This window comes from Nicotiana tabacum, chromosome 17, assembly GCF_000715075.1.
Source record: "Nicotiana tabacum cultivar K326 chromosome 17, ASM71507v2, whole genome shotgun sequence".
Lineage (NCBI taxonomy): Eukaryota > Viridiplantae > Streptophyta > Magnoliopsida > Solanales > Solanaceae > Nicotiana > Nicotiana tabacum.
Genome location: NC_134096.1, coordinates 91,968,459 through 91,991,546, shown reverse-complemented (window position 1 = coordinate 91,991,546; position 23,088 = coordinate 91,968,459). Strand labels below are relative to the sequence as shown.

Genomic DNA, 23,088 nt, shown 5'->3' with positions numbered 1-23,088 from the left:
GAAAATCAAACTCGACCACACCTGCGGGTCATAATACATATTGCGAAGCTACTCAAGACCTTAAGTCACTGAACGGGGCATTAATTATTAAAACGACAAGTAAGTTCGCTACACTACATGATAAAATGAAGATAACATGGGCCATCAAATATGCAAATGGGAAAGATGCTAGAGCGGGATTATACAAAATGGCATTGAGTGGATGCATCTATTACCTATGCCAAGCGAGAAATCAAAGGATTTTTCAGAGTAAAGAAAGGAACACTGAGACTCTATGGAGGCTGATCATACAAGACATCCATGGTAGAGGCCAATGGTGCAAGAAGATAGAAAATCAGTTGCAGAAACTTAATTTCTATCCATAAGTAGCTGAAGTAGCTTTAGAGATGAGATGTAGGTTGTATAATGGAATGGGGCTCGAAAGATGTCAGTTGTATAGGAAGTTGGGGATGTCCAACTTCAGTTTTTTTCGATTTGCCTTACTGTAAATAGTTTTACTTGGCAATAAAATGGCTTAATTCCCAAAAAAAAAAAAAAAAAAAAAATTCCAAATACTATAAATTTTTACAAAGTAATTAAAATAAGAAAAAACTTAATAAATAAAATTTAGTAGATTTTGAAGTCCTAAATATTAGGGAACACATTAAATTACTAATTTATCTAGTTTGAACTCTATTTTTAAAGGGTAAAAAAGGCGAACGACATTTTGGTAAGTCCATTCATGCTTTTAATATAATATAATATAGATATAGATATAGATAGATAGACAGATAAATTGGTGTGGAATGTGTTAATATTTAAATTTTCAGTTAATTTTGGTAATATTACTTCAAATATTGCAATAATTGATCAACATTATAGATCAAATGAACGTTCATTATATTAGCTTATTTTTTAATGTCGTAGTGAACTAATCCAGGCAAACAAATACATTATTTTCTTAAACTAATTTTTCGAGATTAAAATTAAGCCATGTTGTGGAGGTTCTCAATAAAACCTCACCTTTTTAATGAAATGAAATTAGATTCCACTTCTCCGTAATTCAAAATTTCATCACCCCGGATCAAGATTGAAAACTTCATTTTTTTTGTTTTTTCTTGAAGTTTCTCCACTCATTATAAAATAAAGCATAATGAAAAAAGATATAATAAAAATATAATGTCGAACAAAGTAGCGAAGTAATAAAAAAATCAATAATAATAATTGAGTAGGCTAGAGTTGCTACTTTCGGGGTGGAAGGGGGGGGGGGATAAAAACACATAAGAAACTGAAATAACTGTAGTCTCATATTTTTAATTTCTGTTTACTATGTATAAACCAATGGTAAACTTCGAAAATACCACATGTATCTCATTCTTAAATGACCCACCACTCATTAATATCTACAGTACAATTTAAATATTATAACCCATGCGTCCGATTTATAAGCCGTATGCTATTCATATCATAACATAAATCGCAATACTGGAATACGTTTTATAAATCGCAATACTGGAATACGTTTTATAAATCGCACTAGTAGAGTGTTATAAGTCTCGCTTTGTAAAATGTGACTTATTAGAGCAGATGGTTAAATCCGACGTTCCCCATAAAACTTTCTAGGGTTTAGGCATATAAGGGCGCGGCGCCGACAACGTTCTGTAACTAGATCAGAACTAATTCTTTGAACGAACTAACTTTCTTTCAAAGCATCTCCAGTGTTCTTAATGGACGAACAGAATGGGACTACTGTAAATGGTGTTAATATTAAGTTGGAGGAAGAAGAAACAAATGACCTAAGAACAACTCCTGACCATCAAAACGACGACGTCGGCGCCTCTCAACCTCATACTGGAGATGGTGCTAGTCCTGGGTATTTTTACTGCTTTCTCCTTTCCCCTCTATGTGTGTGTGTGAATATCGTTAGATTGTGTTATTCTGTTACATTTTCCTTTTATCCAAAACCATGCTGAATTTTTTAGCTTGGTATTAGGACTGACCTCTAGTTATGTAGTTACACAGTTGAATTTACCTCTGTTGTTAAATGCGACACGATTAATTCCTGAAGCTGGGAACTTTGCGTGCCTTAATCTGAAAAGGGCGGGCAGAGAACAGAGAATATAGTTGGTAAAGTGATGTATTAATAATTTCATTTTGCGTATGAAACATATATTTGAGATGGGTTTTGAATTTGATTGACATGGTGTTTACTACCTATATTTTGCTTAATTTAATTTATTTTTTCAATTATATGTCTGCATAGTTGTTTGTGTTGTTTTCTTTATTGCATTGCATGTATACTTATTTTCTTCGTTTACACTCTGCTGCTTGTGTACACTTTTCAACTTTGACAACACTGTAATTTACTGCCAGAGAGAGTTGTGTATACATCTTTTAGGTTTTCTTCTGTTCTGCTTTGTATTGGATAATATTTTAACTTAGCAGCAATCTTTTCTGCATTGTTTTTTTTTCTATACGGGGTTGTTCTTGTAGGCGTTACTTAGTTGTTGGTTTGGCCTAACTAATTGTTTTGTCTGAAAGTTATCTTTTTAATTCTCTGCTGCTTGTCTACGCTTTTATCTTTATCAACACTGTAATTTACTTTCAGCAAGAGTTTCAGTGTAGTCTTTTAGATTTTCTTTTATTCTGATTATTATTGGACAAAATTTCAACTTAGCGGCTGTCTGTTGTGCCTTCTCACATAGTAATTACTTAGTCGTTTGGCATCACTGTTTTGGTTGAATGTTATCTTATTAATCAATTTGCTCATGTGATTATTGTATTAATCAAGTGATTTGGTGGCCATGCAGAAAGATATTTATTGGGGGCTTGGCTAGAGAGACTACTTCAGGTTTGTTGCTTTTTCATCCTATGTTTTGCTCTCCTGCTAAACTAATTTTCTTTAACTCTCTTTCATGCCTCTAATATTGCACATATATCTGCAGCTCAATTTGTCAAGCACTTTGGTAAATATGGTGAGATTATTGATTCTGTGATTATGAAGGACAGGCGAACAGGGCAGCCGCGCGGGTTTGGTTTTGTGACTTATGCTGACCCTTCAGTGGTGGATAGAGTCATTGAGGAAGACCACGTTATAAATGGAAAGCAAGTAAGGTTACATTTTTGTGATAATGTTCATGTGAATCTCCAGTGTTTTAGTACATTTTTGTTCTTATAGTTACTAGTTTTCACTTTCGTTTGCCTTTTATTTTCTTTCGGATGGAAAAATTGGGACCTCATGCTGATATTCTGATATGTGTCAGGTGGAAATCAAGCGAACTATACCTAGAGGAGGAGGTTCCAGCTCAAAAGATTTCAAGACGAAGAAGATTTTTGTGGGCGGCATCCCAACAACAGTTAGTGAAGGTTATCTTTCTGTAGCTAGAGACTTATTCCCTTTCTTTACTAGTTGGATTCTTCTGAAACAAGTCTTTGAGGTATTAGTTGCATTTTATATTTCAGATGAGTTCAAAGACTTCTTTTTAAAGTTTGGAGAGGTGAACGAGCACCAGATTATGCGTGACCATTCTACTGGTCGTTCTCGTGGCTTTGGATTCATTACTTTTGACGCAGAAAAATCTGTTGAGGATATCTTGGCTAATGGAAACAGACTTGATTTTGCTGGAACCCAGGTCAGTATAGCCATAGTGTGCTTTAATTAGGATTTGATACTTTTTTCTAGATTGTTTCGGTAAACTTTTAAAATATCAAGCATTTCTCTTTATCTTCTTCGGACACGGTTTTGTTGCCAATGTTGCACTCTTGAATATATATTCTTGTTATGTTTTTTATTTATGTTCTGGGCCTTCTGGCAAATGTCCTTAAATTGAATGGGATATTGGGCTTATGATCTTTCTTCTCTTTTCTTGAAAAGAATGAATGAATAGAGAAACAGAATTTACCGTGCTTCGTTAGTTCTACAGCTTGACAAAATATTGGGAGGTCATATAGTTTCCGTCTTTCCGAAACCGAGTGTTTATGTATTTTACTGTATATTATGCCTATGTTCATTGTGCCACATACCTTTGTATCTTCTGTCAAACTTATCATCGAGTGATAATGCTCAAGTTGCCTCAATTGGACTGAGGTTCAAGAAGTTGAGAAGTGCTCTTGTATTTCCCGTACAAGTTTATTTTTTTTAGTGATGATACTTGAGTTGCTGTGATTGGATTGAATATCATTACTATTTAAGATGATTCCGCTCATAGTAATTTACGTTCATCTGTTGCATGATCACAAGGCTATTTTCAATGGCCTTTTGAAGCTTGCTTAACCTCACAGTTTGCTATCCTTTTTTTAATTTGGCTAATAGGTGGAAATCAAGAAGGCTGAGCCGAAGAGACCTAATGCACCACTGCCAGCCCCATCCAAGCGCCAAGGTCATCCGAGAGCTTCATTTGGTGGTGGATTTTCAGATGCTTATGGTGGATATGGAGACTCTGGCTTTGGTGCTGGTGGTCCTTATAGGTCCGGTGGCCCCTATGGTGGTAGATCCAGTGCATTTGGTGGATATAGTGGAGCGGCAATGGGTGGATATGGAGCATATGGTGGCAGTGGTGCCTATGGAGGCTTTAGGGAGGAGGCTTCTTTTGGGTATTCTAGCCGTTATGATGGAGCTTTTGGTAGAGGTTATGATGTTGGTGGTGGCTATGGGGGACCTAGTGAAGGTTATGGAGGATATGCTGCCGGTAGCGGTGGATATGGTGCTGGTCTTGGCGGTGGTTATGGAGGAGACGGTACTGGAGGTTCAGTGTATGGAAGTAGGGGAAGCTATGGTGGTGCTGGTTCCGGCAGATATCACCCGTATGGGAGATAGAGAACGAAATGTTGAAAGGAGCAAAGCTGAATTTGTCTTTGGCTTGGTGATTTTAAGCTCATGGCCAAAGATATATACAATCAGGCAGTTGTTTGAGAGCTAAAACTTGTCTTTTCAATTTTTAAAATGATAAATCTTAAGTTCTGTTCATCACTTGATCTACTTAGCTCTATTTATAATTTCTTTTCCTTTGATATCGATTGGTTTATCAAGGAACATTATGTAACCATCATCAGCTATCTACAACCCTTAAGTGTTGAAATTCCATAGCATAGGTTCTATAGCATCTATGCAAAAGTTAGTTTTCGTTTCGTCAAATTTCTGCCTCTTTCCTTGTATTTGTTTTTATTCTGGTTCGAAATTTGCTGGTTAGACAAGTTATATTATGCTTTGATGGATTGTAGGGACAATGTCAAAATTAGCCAATCATGAGTTTACATTCCAAGCTTCTCGTGTTTTTCTTATTGTTTGTACTTCTTGGAGAAAAAATTGTTGAGGATTTATTTTAAATACTTATAAGTGATAAGGTAATCTATTGTAGCAGATAATCTGATATACTTTATAATTATTAATATTATAGGAGAAATATATATCGTTCTTTTGAAAAACTAGCGTGATAAATTCAGACACACAAATTTTTGGCTTGATGTCATGTTGTCTATCATTAAATTGCGATAACAAAATCTTTCTACTATTAAGTCTGTGGACCAGGGGACACAAATGAAGAGTAGACGTGTCAAAGGATAAAACAAGAAGGCAGTAAACCTGTAGCCACACAATTGTAACACAAACTTGGAATGAAAGGTGCTAATGACTCGCATAAAAAACAAAAACAAATTCACAGATTAATGTGGATCTTTTTTAACCTTATCAATAGTTAAAATAGTTGCTACTAGTTCTCATTTTTCTTCGTTTTGGGTCAAAATATAGGTAATTATGAAAACTGGACATAGTCGATTTAAACAAATAACCATTTTAAAACCATTTGTGCACCAAATATGATCTTAGTTGAAATTTTTTGTAAGTATTGAAAATTATTTCATGAAGAGTTTAAGTTATGTTAGAATATGGATTTTTAACACCATCAAATAATTCAATAGCATATTATAAATGGTTAAATTGTATTAGTGTTAGTATATACTTTATAACTCGAATATTTTTACAAATAAACATTTAGGTGGAAATTTAGTTGGAATTACCATAGACTTGAGAAACAGCACATACCCAAATAAAAATCAACACTTTCGATCAGGGCCTTTTTTTTCTTCTTTTCAGGAGACAAAGAGGAAAAGAAACAAGCAGGTGGCAGGAAGAAAGTGATAAGAAATGGCAATGGTATCTAACACTAACCCATATCTAAAGGTACGATCTTTATATAAATTCTGTCATCTCCTCTGTTTTTTTTTTTGTTTTTTTTTTTGTTTTTTTTTTTGTGTGTTGTGCCGCTGGGTTTTGATTATGCTAGGAAAATTTGCAGTCACAGTTGCACGGAGTTTACTGCAGAAAGAAAGAGAAAGATAAGAGTCAAAATCCCCAGCCTTATAAAGTCATTGAAATTTCTCCGCCTCCCAAGAACCTTGGCATACGCTGTTTTCCATCTGTAAGCATCATTTTCTCAAAACCAATTTTTTCTTTTTCTTTTTGTTGATATAATGCTAATGTGGTAGAAAACGTAGTTGATTGATTGATGTTATGCTTATTATGTTTATATGCTAATGCTCCTTAAGAGGCCAAATGTCATCTTACTTTGAAAGGAGCTTTCTTTACTTTGAAATACTTGCCATCTGAATTAGAATTGTGAAGAGTAATTCATTTGGTTTTATATTTTTTTGTGTTCAATATAGTGGTTGCCATTTCATTCTCTATAGAGTTCAGCATACTTAGGCTGATTGGCTTATGTTGAATGTCTTCATTTGTTTTGTGGTATTCATCTGGTCAGATTTTAGGGTTAATTTCACGTTCCTTTTATGTTCATGTGGGTATTAACTATGCCTCAACTCCAAACCAGTTAGGATCAGCTACATGAATTCTCTATGTTCTTTCCGCTCTATTCGGGTTAATTTCTTTCCAAATTTCTGTACTGTACAAAGAGCAATGTTTGTTGTGCTATTGCCTATATGTGCCTCAACTGGATTTGGTTGGTTTAGTCTAGGACTGTAGTTGTGCCTCATAGCACGTGAGCTTATATGATACAATATTGAATTTCTTTGGTATCATATCTTAAAGGCATCATCTCTAATGATTGGACCACTAGGCTTATAACACTGTTGGTTACTAGTCTGTACAAAATACTAGCAATGCTCGTAGTTTTGCTTACCAAGAACCAAAACTAAGAGGAAAAATTTTCAAGTAAAAATGTAGGATCTTGCTGAATTCCGAGCAGTGGGTGAATTTCCCTGCATGACATAAAAAAGGAATAAAGGAAACAAAGGGCAGATTTTTGAAGATGCACAGACAGATTCCTGTGATATTGTCTCTCACTACTTTCCTTCTTGAAAATAGACGCTGGTCCATTGATAAGAAATGGTTTAACGAGGGGTCTGTTAGAGTAAGATGCCTTCACATATGTTGGACCTGTATAAATGTGTCCAAAGCTGCAGTTCTCTGTTATTTATTGATGAAGGTGAATATAACTTAGTTGAAGTCTGATACTAGACTTATGTATAAATATTTTTTGAGAATTCTTGTTTAGATTGTGGATAACTTGGAGCTTTATGCCTTCGCGTGAAATGCTGAGATTATATTCATAAAGCACTCAACAACTATATGGTATTCATGCCAATCGTTTATGATTTCCTTCCCCTAGAATTTGACCTGATTCAGTTCACAGTTAGGTATTCATGTCAATCATTCACGGTTCCCTTCACCTAAATCTTGACCTAATTCAGTTCACAATGGTCAAACTAACCAAGTTTTGGTCTCATTTTCAACATGATTTTTGCAATTTCCAGAGAAAAAATTATATGTAAACTGCAGATGCCAATACTTCCCTAAATTTGAGATGATGTTAGCTGTTTATTTGGGAAAATTGTGTTCAAAGAAAAATCTGTTTGATTCTTCAAGAAGTAAATTGGTCAATTTTGGGGATACAACAATGATATTATAGAAGATATATGGAAAGCTTCCTTCCCTCAATGCAGTTGACCTTCTAATCCCTAACTTTCTTTTGCAAGGATTGCAATTTGAAAAAGAACACAGCATAACAGAGGCAGAAAACAGAGAAAGCAGTATATTGTAGTGCACTTGAATGAGTTGTGGCCTAGAGTTGGTACCATTGTGGATATTAACGCGCGCAGTGATGCAGGTAGATTACAGTTCTGAAGGGAAATAAAAACTAGTGCAAGCTCTTAAGCAGAGAAGATAGCTTTCCTCTTATAGGAAAGTGTAAAATTTGTGGTGAAGCAGCATTGGGAGGACATTTGAAGAATTAATGACTTAGGTTTAAGTTAGTATTTCTGATTATGTAGAGCGTTTCCCCTAGTGGCATTCAGGGGAGAATTGCCCATCTAGGCACAAGCTAAGGCCAAGTTGCCTTAATTATTCAAAAGAGAAGAAAATGACTTATAAATTGGTGTGTCATACATGGCCTGTATATAAGTGATTCTCCTTTGTTGTTGAAGAGGTAATATTTCGCTGCCTCTGGGTTTAAGGACCCTTATCTAACAAGTCTTTGCTTTAAACTCTAGATCAGAGTATATGCTAGCCTCTAGTTCTGGGGTCATTGTGCCTTCATTAGTGCAGTTGTCTAAGCGGTTTTTACTTTGCTTCAAGGTGTTACAAGTTGATGAATTTTTCTATTTTGGATGTGATGACTGAGGCTTCGTTTATTCTATTATCTGTTCTCTTTATTCATCTGGGACATTGGCGGATTGAAATTTCTAGAACTAAAACATTAAATGATTCTCAAGAGTTAGGCCTTCTAACAAGTGGCTTTTGGGTCTTACCTGGTCTTTCGAGCCGAGCCAGTCATCGGGTACTGTATTGTGATAGGTATGTATCCGAAGAATCATTCTCATTCCCTGAATCAAGTCTCAGAATAAAAGTGATGCTGTCAACATTTAAAATATCATCCCCCAATGGCTGATGCCAGTCCTATTGGGAAGGGAGGTTCAAATTTGGAAAGGTTGAACGCCCCTTAGGGGGACCATGTATTCTTCTTTCTTTGCTGCACATCAAAGACGAGGTCCGGTGCATTGTGTGAGTGGTGAGTAAGACAAAGACATATGACATTAATAGGAACCCTGTATTCCTGTCACAAGAAGCAAATTTTGATCTCTGAGGTCCCATATCAAAGATATACAACCCTCTATTATCATTTGTGTTATAGTTCCTTGGTGATCATCTCATTGGTTGTACTTGTTTGCTCTTGGAGACAGGAAGAAATTAAGAAATGGGGTTCAATGATTCGCCGTAAAACCTAATAGTGAAGAACGAATCTGATTTTTAAATTGGCTGATTATACCGTCATCAAACTCTTTGTGCATTTAATTTCACGATCTGGATTAGCAGTGGATTTTGTTTGTTCTCTCTTTTTCTGGTTCACTGGGAGATGAATGTAGAAGCATAGGCCATGTGTCAGAAAATACAAGTCAATAAGAAGTGATTTACCCGTTCATGCAACCACTACTCTATTATTCATGGTGTTGTTACACACTTTATTGGCAGTTAAATTAAGGCTTAGAACTAGTCATATACGTCGTGCTGTTCTTGTTCCAATGTAACAGTCAGATGTTGGCTTGACGTGAAAGTAAGCGAGCCATACACACTGCAACAGATGCCTTTCCTATATCAACATTCATGTCAAACAAAAGACACGTGACCTTTCTGTCATGTTTCCAATAATGCTTCACTAATTCATTGAACTGGTATATGCATAGGGCCTACATAAGATTTTGGAATTGAAAGACATCTAACAATGCCTTGCAATTGGGGTATAGTGTTTGATGGTGTCTGGTCTAATAGAAAGCTCATTTTCAATGACAGAACTTGCAGTGCGGAGAGAGTGTAACCATTGAAGGCCGAGCTTACACCATTTCAGCTGTGACTCATCGTTATCAGCTTCGAAAAGGGAAATACGAGCCTTGCGAGAAGAGGCTTGATGTGTTGTCTACTGGAAGATACATCTTAAATTTGTACTTAGAAAATTTGCTAGAACAATCTTGACTATGATTTAGATTATTTTTCCCCCTTCATTTTTATGTATACATTATGAAATACAACTCAGTTGAATTGCCTGTGTCAAAAGAACTTGTTCAATATTTTGCTGATATATACCTCAATCGTACATCAGTTCCTTAATATCAAACCGTATCGCATTTTTGAGAGCCTTGTGGGATGAAAGGAGAATGCCACAATTGGAGATTAATCTGCCTAGGTCTTGGCGGCAGAGTTATCAGGGTACCTATTTTGATAAGAAGTAGCAGGTATACAGTAAAATAGTCAAAATGGCGTACAAATTGACTGGAACACTACTGTTATCAAGTACAAAAAAAGGATGAATGTTACCAGGGAGGAGAAAATTCCATAAAAATAAGGGAATTGCTAAGGCATTCCTATATTTTTTTTATGGTAATAGAAACTTTTCAATGATAGCAGGCAGGGAATGAACTCTCTTATTACAATGACAGTGATGATTGGTATAAGCATAAAGCATGTATAGTTGATTGCAGACAGGGGTCCCCAAGATAGCAACCACTGTCTCACTATCTTTTCTACCACGTGTTAGGACACCATGTATTCAAGCAAATACTACTACTATTTTATATGAACCTGGCTTTTCTCCTGTGAGCAATAATCGTAGTGTCCGGTCCAACTTATTCTCTGTGTATCTGTTACTTTCCAGCAGCACAGGTACATGAAAATTTTATTCGTCAAGACTTAAATAAATGTAAAAAAATCACTTAATTTTTTGCCTGTGTTAAAATTTGAACCCGAGAACTTATGGTTCGTGACCCATATCTTCTCATTAGCCTATTGAGTGACTGCTTTTGGATTTTCAGCCACGAATTTTTAGTTTACATATAACACCGGAATGATCTACTAAAGAAGATAATATATACCCTTACCGAAACTTTCTTCATTTATCAGAGTTCGAATTTACGACCTTACCTTAAATTAAGAGTGAAGAGATTCCAAAACTTCCATCACATTTCTGTTAGTTGTGTGCTAATATGATTCAAAATCATCGAAAATTTTGACGGATGTAAGATTTCAATCTGGTGGTTATCGTGCGATGAGACCTATTACTATTTCGTAATTACATTGTTACTTAATGCATACACTAAAGATCAATGAATTAAGCTAAATCATGAGAGATAAAGATTTACAATTTAACAGAAACAAAAAAAACTAGGTAATTTATTCTTCTTTTTTCAAATCTTAATAGGTGAGCGCTATCTGATACAGTGCTAGTTTGGCGGAGTTTGGTTGAATAATCGACCCAAATTTTGCTCATTTTACCCACATGAATCCTGAACCCTAAACCCCTTATTAGTGTAGCTTAAAGAGGAAAAACAAAAAAAGAGAAAGAAAAACAATTATGCAGTCTTGAGATTTTCTGGATCAGAAGACTTTGTAGAATTGTAGTGATTATTCCTCAAGTAAAGGATCATGCATTGCCATTGACCCCTGCTGTTATATAATGAATTTCTAAATAGGAATAATTTATCTGGACAATATTTTTCTTTTTGTGGAAGTAGTTTATTCATCATTAGTTTAATGGTTTATCTTTTTTATAAATCAAAGGAACACGACAGGCGGTCCACATGCTATGGTTCCGGTTCACGTGCGTGCATGTGAAACTCCTTTCCCTGTCCCGTAATTGTAGTTATGCATGTTTAATTTGTATTCAACTTTGGTACTTCTCATCATGTGATTTACTTACTTTTATTATTACTCTACTAAATTAGGACAAAATAAGTGGAGTTTTATAACGTACCATTCGTATTAATATTAGTATATGTTAAATTTTAACTTTTCCCTTAACTTAGATCTTTCCCAATTTACCAATCAAGAGGAGGACTAATAAATTAAAAGAGATAAATTCCTTTATCTTCATGTGAAATGTTACCTTGCTTAGGCATTGAGTTTTCAGTTGTTGGTCGAAGACCAAATATTTAACCCCTCAAAAAAAAGTTTTCAAATACTATGAAGTTATTTTTTTAGCTTAAGTGGGTTGCTCTAGTAGTGAGCACCCTCCACTTCCAACCAAGAAGTTGTGAGTTCGAGTCACCTCAAGAGCAAGGTGGAGAGTTTTTGGAGGAAGGGAGCCGAGAGTCTATCGAAAACAGCCTCTCTACCCCAGGGTAGGTGTAATGTGTACACACTACACTCCTCAGACCTCACTAGTTGGATTATACCCAGGGTAGGTGTAATGTGTACACACTACACTCCTCAGACCTCACTAGTTGGATTATATTGGATTGTTATTGTTGTTGTTGTAATTAGATGACAAGGCAAGAATGTCGAATGTCAAAGATAAGTAAATTATAACGAGCTAATTAATCCCAAAGCTATTTCAACCAATTTTTGGAAAGATTATTCCGATGGAAAATACCGAATATTGAGTCTTGACAAAATGTACAAGTAACATTTTGCTTTTCAGTTTTTTCTTTTGTGTGTATTGGGTGGGATTTGAATTCCTAATATTAGCGAATGAACGTTTGGAGATAAGAACTCTCTACTTTTACTTTGCCATCTTTTGCAAGTAATATTAGTTAACATAAAAAATTTGTGCCCTCGGATTAGTGTTTTAAAAGGCGTTTTCGGGGAGAGCCCTAGGGCGAGGCGCACCAAAAACGCCCCGAGGCGAAGGTGTGGGGCGAAAGTCTCAAGAGACGTACGCCCAACAATTCGGGGCGTGCGTTGAGGCGCGTTTTTTTAGTGATGCGTAAGCCCCATAGACTTTTTCAAATTAAAACAAAATTTATTGAATAAGTCCTTTATAATATACCCAAATTCTCAAAAGTGAGTTTGGTAATTACTCAAAAGTATTAAAAAGGAACTGAAATGTATTAAATTTAAAAGTCAAGGCCTTTTTTATTGATTGAAGCCTAATTCATGGTCTTTCCCAATTATTTATCTTGTCCGCTATTCTGCTAATATCTCCCAAAAGTAATGAATATTCAATTTTTTTTAACAAATACAAAGAGAACTACATTCTCTTTCATAACAGCAAGTTTAAAATTCAAATTATAAGTTAATTATCCTTTTTGTCATCCATGTAGAAAACTTTATTTTTTTCGACTCGAGTTAGTTGTGCTTCTAAGTAGCGTATAATAAATTATTTTGATTAGTTTTCTGTGGAGATGGAACACGTCTATATATATATATATATATATATATATATATATATATATATATATATATATATATATATATAAAATTTCACATATTTATAGTTTTCTTCAATTCTTATGCAATTTTAACTGCTTATAAATATTTATAAAATTATATTTTTGTTATAAAATATTAAAAATTAAATATTTATGGGGCTTACGCCCCGTGCTTTGGGGCTTACGCTTCGCTGAGACATATGTAAAACGTCTCACCTTACGCCCACGCCTTTTAAAATACTGCCTCAAATTAAACTTGAATTTCAATTCTCACGTAATAGAGTAGCAACTAATGGTAGTAAACCTAAAAGCTATTTGCGCCGTCAATTAAACTTGAATTTTAATTCTCACATAATAGGTAATTGTGTATAGTTTATCTCTTTGTTTTGCCATCTTTAGCAACTAATGTTAGCAAACGTAAAAATGATGTGTGCCGTCAGATTAAACTTGAATTTTGGTTCTCGCTTAATAGGTGATTGTGTATACTTTTTCTCTTTGTTTTGCCATCTTTAGCAACTAATGTTAGTGAATGTACGAGCTATTTGCGCCGTTTGATTATCACAATTTCTATACTGTAATTTGGACCTTCCAATCTTATCAATTGTAGCAATTAGGGGTGACAAAATGGTTAAAAAAAAATAGTTAACCACCCATATTATCCATTAAAAAATAGGTTGGATAATTAACTTTTTAAAAACGGATCAAATATAGATAAGAACCATATTATCCATTTAGAAAATGGATAACCAATGGATAACTAATGAGTTTAATTTTTATATTTGTAAAACCTCAAATTAGGGGTTCCTCAGGTTTGGAAGACTAAGAATTCTCCCAAAAGTGATCATATTCATGAAACCATGGATAATATGGTTACCCATATTATCAATCGGTTAACCCGTTTTTTATCCGTATTAAATATGGGTCGGATCGAATAATTTATCCGATTTTTTTTTTATTACCAATTTTTGACCCGTCTCATATTTGACCTGATCCGTATGTTTGCCATTCCTAGTAGCAACCATCACATTAATAAAAGTATTCCTTGAAATATACCGAAACTTCAAATTAACATGAGAAAGGAAGATAATAATTAAAGTTGAAAAGTATTTTAAAAAAAAACCAATCAATCTTAGCTTCATTCCACACGTCATTCGTCGCTTGAGCATATGCACAACCAAGTAGCTTCCTTTGAATTATTTTGACCTTGAGCATCACATGTCAAACATGACTTGACTCGTATATAACAATTATTCATTAAAAAAATCAAATTTTTTTTAGAATTAATTTTTTAAGTTATATTTGACCTCTCTATAATAACTTTTTACCTATAACAATAATATTCATATTTATAGCAGAACGCTCTTTATAAAATTACCCCTATATAACATCCATATAGAATCTTTAAAGTTACTAATAATAATTCTAAACATATGCACACAATCTTTTTCATTGCACCAAGTTTCTATTTTGCGAAGACATAAGATTTGCACATGATATCTTTTTCATTGGACAAATGCCAAAAAAAATATTTAGATAGAAGATTTAACTGTTAAGCTCTTAGATTATCTTCAAGTGAAAGTTATTGGATATCTTTTTGTTGAAATTTGAATACGAATCTTCGTCAATGCAAGCGTTATATGGCTAGTAAGAGAATGGAATCTACGAAACAAGCTACAATTACAAAGTTCTTCCATTAATATTGAAAGAATTTATTTTTCTAAGTAGCTTTAGATGTGTGCCTTAGAGTTTAAATCTTTATCATTTAGTTATGAATTTATTAATAATATATTAGCTTTCTTCAATATTTAACTAGTGAAATACGCATATCTTTTGAGATTTTAAATTTGAATAGTCATTCACTATAAAAGTCAAAAAATTTCGGAACAAACGAGGTTATTATAAAGAGGGTTGACGGTACATTGATATCTTAGAAGAGAAGTTTCTTTCAAATGAAATTTGTTACTCTTTTTTTTTCATTCAGTAATCGGTACTCGTATTAGAGTCTCGGATAATTTGAATTTACACTATACAAACTCATTAAAAAAAAAAACGCTCCATATAATATTTTCTTTTTATTCCCAAGCTCGAACCCGGACACCTCTAATTGAGAGAGAAATTGTTACGCCTTCCATAGCATTGAATATTACATAGTTTCAATTTGGAGAAATAGTTGCTTCATTCACCAGAATTTTCTTACCCTTTCTTTAATGATATTTATGTTTGTACATTATTCCTTTCTCGTTCATTTAATATCCCATCATTTGAAACTGAAATTTCTTATTTCAAATTTTAAATTTTAAATTTTAAAAACCGAAACATCTTAAATAACCATCTGAAAATCTGCTTTCCCACTTGCATGAAATTAAAGGAAAAAGGTCAAAATTGTCCTCGAACTATCGAAAATAGCTCAAATATACCCTTTATTTATTTTTTGTACCAAATTTATCCTCGCCATCTAAAATTGGACCATTATTACCCTAAAAACTAACGGCTGTCACATAAGCTTTTGGACATACTTAAATATTACGGAAAAGGGTCAAAATTGCCTTCAAACTATCGAAAATAGCTCTATTATATCCTACATTTGTGTTTGGTACCAAATATGCCCTTGCCCTAAAATCTAACGACTTTCACATCGGCTTTTGAACCTATTTAAATATTATAATCATGTTGATATGTCAGTACAACATGACAAAAAAAACCTTCTCCACACCGCAAAAACCCATTTTCTGCGAGGGGTTGCTGCATTTCCCGTGAAGGCGCAGTGAAGCACTTCAGGTGGCATGCTAGCTAGGCCAGTGAGGAGGGAAAGATTAGGTGGTGTCTAAAAAATATATCTTTTTATGAGGTTTTTGGTCTAGGCCTTATTTGCGGCCGATCTTCTTTTCTTTTCTGTTGATGAAGGCCGGAAGTGGAAGGGTATAGCATTTTAGAGGATGATCTCATTCTAATGGTTTTCGAGTTTTTTATGAGAGTTGTTTTAAAAAGATATATCTCTGCAACTAATTTGTGACTTTTTTGAGCTATGAGCTTGGATAGCGAGTCGTGGGTGTACTGTAATATGCGATTTTTGTTGTTCTTCACCATTTTTGTGATAAAATTTCTGATTTTAAGTGATAAAAGTTGGTATTTTATTTCTTGTATAGTATATTGATTTTTTTTTTTTTACAGATTTGTGAATCTTAAGAATAGTCCAACTAAATTTCTCATAATAAGATTGGTGTAACTTTAATTATTTGGAAGGAGCAACACTTAGATGAGTCAACGAATGAAAATAGAGAAAGAAATTTTATCCGTGGGTTTTTTTATCAAGATGGAGGACCGTCTGTTGGAGATAGACTTTTGTTGTTCACATGAGTTCATGTGACGGCCGTTAGTTTTTAGGGCAGTACTGGTCTAATTTTTAGACATCAAGGACATATTTGGTACCAAACACAAACGGAGGATATAATTGAGCTATTTTCGATAGTTTGAAGACAATTTTGATCCTTTTCCGTAATATTTAAATATGTCCAAAAAATGATGTGGCAGCCGTTAGTTTTCAAGGCAATAATGGTCTAATTTTTAGACGACGAGGACAAATTTGGTACCAAAAATAAAAGTTATTTTCGATAGTTCAAAGACAATTTTAACCATTTTCAGTGAAATTAATGAAAAGAAAATGATGCATGAAATTCAGACTTCTTTTTTTCACTGAATCATTCAGCGGTAAACCACCTGTGGCTCTCGGTAAAAAAGTCAGCAGTAATAATAATAAATAAATTATATTTTCAGTCCTCTCTTCCACACTCTGTGCCGAAAGTTACAGTAATAGTATTTGTTTTTGTCTTTTCGTATTTTACGAAAAAAGAAAGAAGTATTTGTATAGGATTACGATATAAGCGTTTACAGAAACAAGAAAAGGTGAAGATGAAGGAGAAAACAGAGTGAAACAGAAACAGAGAGAGAGAGAGAAATTTACTTAGCAAAAGGCTTTTAAGCTTTGCTCTGTTTCATTTGCCTTTTGTTTGCTTGTTGGGAGCTTCGTTTTGATTCACTGACTCTCTTTTTCTCCCAAAATAATTACTATTCCAGCCCATTATCCAATTTTTTTTAATCTTTTAGCCGAAATTATTACAATTACTATCTCATCACTCTTTGTTGTTTCGATCAGATCTGAAAAAGGGACTCAGAAAACAATACAAAGAAAAAGCAGTTCCCGAAGCAAAGCTGTTACTCTTTTTGAGCGAGTTTCTTTAGTTGGCTTTTCGTCAATAATTATGACAGATCATTCATTCTTCTGCATTTTCTAATCAGGTGAAATCAAGAACCTCTGACTCTCGTCTTTCTTTCATTCTTTCTCTGTGCTGTTTTAGACTCATGCAACAAGTTCTAAAGTTTTCTTTTTTCCCCTGAATCTTGCAATTCCTTTTCTTGTAGTGAACTGATTTCATATGATCGGATAGTTGAAATGTAATCACTGACTCAGAGGCTGAGCTACATAGTGTGAAGGGGTTCAATTGAATCTACTTCGCCTGAATATTATATTGTGTATATAGGTAAAAGTAAATTTCTATGTATTACGTAAATTATTGATTCTCCTTGTGAAACTTCTAGTATAGCTGTAAAATGTGGGCCACACTTGCTTTAGATTCTATGTTTGAATCACAAGTGGTGTCTAACATTTTTTTTTCAACCCTCTTGTTAGAATTCATGGCTCCGCCGGAGAGTGAGTTGTGGTTTGAAACTTATGGATTTGGGAATCTAGTCTTTTTAAGTTAACGTGTTCAAAATTAATAGTTTGTACTTTTTTAATGGATTTCTTAAGACAAATACATGATTTGGACCAAAGCTACCATGCTCGGCCGAACCTTGTAAGCTAAAGGCTAGCTACTTCCTCAATTTTTTCATGGACTTTTTGCTGCATTATGTGATCATGACATCAACTCTTATTTGAATGGTAGTAGTAAAATTGAGTTAAAATGACATTGGTAGCTAAATTTCTTCAATTTTAATTGTGTAATGGCAGTGTCTAATACGAAAGAACGCAATGGAGTCACTTGTTGATGGAATCAGCTCCTTGCCAAATGGTCACAATTCTTTCACTGCTGTTGAGTACAATACACCTTTGGCCTCCCAGATAAGTCCTCCTCCTCATCCTCCATCAATGAAACAGTCCGATTCCAGATACAAAGAGTCATCTACATCATATCCAATAGCTAAGGAACTTAGCTCCAACACAACATGTACTCCAAATGGATCAGTGACTAGTTCAAAGCATTCTTATAAAACATCCGGTGATCATATACAAACGGACAATGCCTCTGAATCGACGAGACACCATTTTGAATCAAATGAAGGGAAAAGGGAAATTCGGGTAACAGAAGATACTATCAATCAATTAGCAGAAGGTTGTTCCGGAGAGCAGTTTTTAGTCAAGGATTTACATCATGGTTCCAAGGATAGTACTTCAAAAGCTGCTGACAAAGGACATATTGAGATCATTGAAAATCGAGTTGCCACCTCAATCAGGAATCAGCTTTTGTCCTAGTCCTCAGAACAGCTTTTATTCCGCTACACAGTACAAAGAAGCCAGACAAAGTTTCTCAAACACAGAAGTGAGTGAATGTGTTAGCAGCACTGTGGACAAGTCTGGTGAAAGTGGTGATGTTAGTAACTCATGCGATTTCGTTGAGAGCAGAAAGACAAGCTTCAACAGAGGCAGCACGGGTAGTGACGTAAGTGAAGAAAGCAGCTCTAGTAGTCTCAATAGCGCAACATATAAACCGCATAAGGCAAATGATACAAGGTGGGATGCAATTCAAGCCATTAGAACCCGTGAGGGAACGTTGGGCTTTAACCACTTCAGACTTTTGAAGAGATTGGGATGTGGTGATATAGGAAGTGTTTTTCTAGCAGAGTTGATCGGAACAACAAGTTTCTTTGCAATGAAAGTGATGGACAAGGCAGCTCTAGAAAGTCGCAAGAAACTTGTGAGAGCTCAGACTGAAAGAGAGATACTACAGTCTTTGGATCATCCATTTCTACCAACACTGTATTCACACTTTGAAACAGATAAATTTTCCTGCTTGGTTATGGAATTCTGCCCTGGGGGGGATTTACATGCACTTAGACAAAAACAGCCAGGGAAATTTTTTCCCGAGCATGCTGCCAGGTCAGTGTTTTATATGTGTTTTTCGTATCTTATTCACTTCCTTGTTCTGTGTTCAAGATCTCCAACTATTGCTGCAATTTTAATGATAAAAGAACATTTAATGTTGTTTCCTGGATAAACCAATATGTTACCATCTGTTATGCTATTGGCAAGGTTGGCATAAGTATTCTTTCGAAAAACCTGCTATCACTATTACGCTTTAAGTGTCCTAAAATTTGGTTGAAATGGAAGTACTTTTGATCTATTACATAAGGGAGATCCTTCAAAAAGAGAAGTAAGGCCCTCAAAAATATCTTTCTTCTGATAGTTTTCTCAGCTCTATAGGAAATGAAATTTACTGTTGACTATGCTTCTTCCTGTTGTATTCTAGACCATATATATTTGTTTGCCTTAATGTATTTTCACTTAAATATGTTGCATCTCACTCCTATTCTTATTTTTTCTCAACATTGAGCTCAGACCCTTCCTGCAATGCTCACTTCATTCTTTTCTGTTGCATGTTCTTATATCTTCATTCTTTTCCTGTTGCATTTCTCCTTTTTTTGGTTTCACTTGGTTTGAAAAGGAAACTGACTGCTTTAAGGTATTACAATTTCATTTTGGTGCTGAGATAGTTGATTATAACTGAGTAGTTTCACTTAACCAAAGATAAGTTCATTCAGATGAAAGATTGAGATATCTCGTCTTTAACAATTATAAATAGTACCATGATATGCTTTTTGGTTGCGTAGCATGCACAATATTCACAGACATTGCATCCGCTGCGATCAGTGATATTACACCTTCACTTATGGTTCAAATAGTAATGATAGGTTGGAATTAGATTTCAGTTTAGTTATGATTTTTACTGTTAACTTCTCTTTTGGAGTATAGGTTTTATGTGGCTGAAGTTCTTCTTGCACTAGAGTACCTGCACATGCTTGGAATCATTTACAGAGACCTTAAACCAGAGAACGGTTTGGTACGAGAAGATGGTCATATAATGCTTTCTGATTTTGACCTCTCCTTGAGGTGTGCTGTTAGCCCAACTTTAGTTAGATCCTCAAATTCAAGCTTAGAGTCCAAGAGCTCATCATACTGTATCCAGCCATCTTGTGTCGTACAGCCTGCATGTATCCAACCTTCATGTTTTACACCGCGTTTCCTAAGCAAGCCCAAGAAAGAAAAGAAGTCCAAACCAAAGACTGAAATATACAACCAAGTGAACCACCCTCTTCCAGAACTCCTTGCTGAACCAACGAGTGCTCGATCTATGTCTTTCGTGGGGACACATGAGTACCTGGCACCAGAAATTATTAAAGGTGAAGGACATGGTAGTGCTGTAGATTGGTGGACATTCGGGATCTTTCTCTACGAGCTCTTGTTTGGACAAACTCCGTTCAAGGGAGCGGGCAATAGGGCAACATTGTTTAACGTTGTTGGTCAGCCCTTGAGATTTCCTGAAACACCTACTGTTAGTTTTGCTGCAAGGGATTTGATAAGAGGTTTACTTGTGAAGGAGCCACAGCATCGCCTTGCATACAGGCGCGGGGCAACTGAAATAAAACAACATCCTTTCTTTCAGAACGTAAACTGGGCACTCATACGATGTGCTAGTCCTCCAGACGTACCCAGACCGTGCATGACATATGATATGCCCCGAACACCACCAGCAGGAAAGGTGGCAGGTGTTGATGTGAAACCTTCAGGTAATTATTTCGAGATTGATTTCTTCTGAGTAATTCTTTTCCTTGGCAGCAATGTCCCGTTGCACTTATACGAAGAGCCAGCCACGTTGAAGAAACACCTGTTTTTGTGTTCATTTGATTATGCAAATGTAAAGTGCAGACTCTGTTGAAATGCAAATGCAAATTGGATGTTGAAGGCCATTTTTCCTTGCACAATTTTTCAGAATTCGAACTTATACAACTTGGAACAACTGCTTTATGTCCAAGGTTAAGTATGTTGTTAATATTAATGAAGTAGGCCTTGATGTGAAAAATAATGTGGCTATAAAACTAGGCATTACTGGATGTGATGTTTCAAAGTTTACTACTGAAGAACCAATAGATGATGTATAATTGTAATAGTCTAGTCCACTAGTACTATTGTCCGCTTTGGGTTTAGGCCCGCACGGCTTTAAAAAGTGTTACTAGAGTAAACCCAACATCTCTCCCGTGTTTCTTTATGTAGGATTCGCCTAGAGTGTCACAACAATGAACCTGTCGATGAAAGGGACGGTAAATACTTGTTTAAATTGGCAAAACTGTGAAAAATCTTGGGTAATTATTGTATATCTTTCAGCGAATCAGCTAGGAGCAAGACTACTGCAAGTGCCCATCAGGAGAAGTGGCAATTTTAGTCTCCCTTTTTTATTGACCATTTGTCTTAATTGTTCAATACTGAACAAATATAGCCCATTAAGCATACAAATAAAGAAACTTTTGGTCAAATCTAACAAAACTTAAATGGATTTTGTTCCAAAGGAAATGACTGGTCAGGCATAATAACATGCACAAATACCTTAAAGAAAAGAACACTTTGCTCTAAATATGAAAAAGGACAACAAACAAATACTTTGAATAAAAAAGAAACACAATCTAGTAGAATAAAGAATGATGAATGGTTTATTCAGTTGTATGTAAAATGAGACTAGACAAAAATACGAAGCGATCCTACCATAACAAGGAGCTATCCCACCATTACTTTCGACAATCACGGCCGCAAAAATTCATGAATTTGAATCTCTAATTTTCTTATGTTAAGGGGATTCAAAAATTTATAAATAAACAGGAAAATTTATTTTTACCTTATATTAGCATTATAATTTTTTCCCTATGGTCAATTGATTTATGATCAATTACATATTTTAGTTTTGTCACATTTTCCAAGAGATCTTTATTTTTTTATATAAAAGTTTTAAAAGTAAAATATATGAGATCTTTGCAGCGTAACTTTCTTTTATTGAAATTGTAAAAGGTATTGTTAAATTTATCTTCTCTCAATGTACTGTTATAATTAGGGGTGTTGCATAAAAATCCGAAAAATCGAACCAAACTGACCAAAAAAACCGATACTTTTTAGGTTTGATTTGGTTTTGGTTTTGAATTTTAAAAATCGGTCAAATTTGGTTTGGTTTTGGTTTTAATCAAAAAATAACCGAAAACCCGAACCAAACTGACTATAGAAGTAGTTATTTAAATTTATTATTACACCTGTATATATGAATATTTTTATATAAAGTTTCTAAAACTTTATGGTATATATTAGTCATTTATATTTTTAGTCTAGTTTTTTGCTATTATAATAATCTAATTCTTTGCCTTTACAGTTTACATTCTAGTTTGATTGATAATTTTCTTTTGCTAACAATAACAACAACCCAGTATAATCTCACAAGTGGGGTGTGAGTTTCTTTTGCTAAATACAAGAATTTATTTCATGTTAAAAATAATTATTTTTTAATTGAGTACTTAAATTATTCATCATTATTTGATTCAATTATCATCAATATATCTTAGTAAATGATAGATTTCTCAAAGAGCAATTGGTTTGATAGTGTTACTCTGTTACGTTAAAAATGTAGTCTCCGAAATATGTGTTTGGTAGTGTATGTCTCATATTTAAGAAAAAACCGAAAAAATAAAAAACAGACCAAAACCGACAAAAACCGAATCGATAAAAAAATGACTTAATTGGTTTGGTTTGGTTTGGTTTGGTTTTAATATTTGAAGAAGCGGCTTACTTGGTTTGATTTCTTTTTAGGAAAAAATCGATCCAAACCAAACCATGAACAACTCTAGTTATTATAATAATAATGAATACAA

General features: G+C 34.6%; 3 protein-coding genes across 3 annotated transcripts; all 3 read left to right on the top strand.

Moving 5' to 3' along the window:
* The first annotated feature begins 1,477 nt into the window (after nt 1-1,477).
* On the top strand, nt 1,478-5,113 carry LOC107799939 (heterogeneous nuclear ribonucleoprotein 1-like). The gene is made up of 6 exons (XM_016623077.2): nt 1,478-1,852; nt 2,790-2,830; nt 2,925-3,088; nt 3,243-3,345; nt 3,442-3,611; nt 4,292-5,113. Exons 1-6 carry the CDS (start codon nt 1,707-1,709, stop codon nt 4,793-4,795), a joined length of 1,128 nt encoding a protein of 375 aa, XP_016478563.1. The 5' UTR covers nt 1,478-1,706; the 3' UTR covers nt 4,796-5,113.
* Nucleotides 5,114-5,576: 463 nt separating this feature from the next.
* LOC107799940 (uncharacterized) lies at nt 5,577-10,102 on the top strand. Its single transcript, XM_016623079.2, has 4 exons — nt 5,577-5,725; nt 6,071-6,157; nt 6,273-6,395; nt 9,779-10,102. The coding sequence occupies exons 2-4, from the start codon at nt 6,122-6,124 to the stop codon at nt 9,956-9,958; spliced, it is 339 nt and encodes a 112-aa protein (XP_016478565.1). The 5' UTR covers nt 5,577-5,725; nt 6,071-6,121; the 3' UTR covers nt 9,959-10,102.
* Nucleotides 10,103-17,283: 7,181 nt separating this feature from the next.
* LOC107795656 (serine/threonine-protein kinase D6PKL1) lies at nt 17,284-21,150 on the top strand. The gene is given in 4 exon segments (XM_016618330.2): nt 17,284-17,424; nt 18,137-18,619; nt 18,621-19,282; nt 20,156-21,150. Coding segments are annotated over 3 exon segments (1,968 nt in total). The 5' UTR covers nt 17,284-17,424; nt 18,137-18,157; the 3' UTR covers nt 21,000-21,150.
* The last annotated feature ends 1,938 nt before the right edge of the window (nt 21,151-23,088 follow it).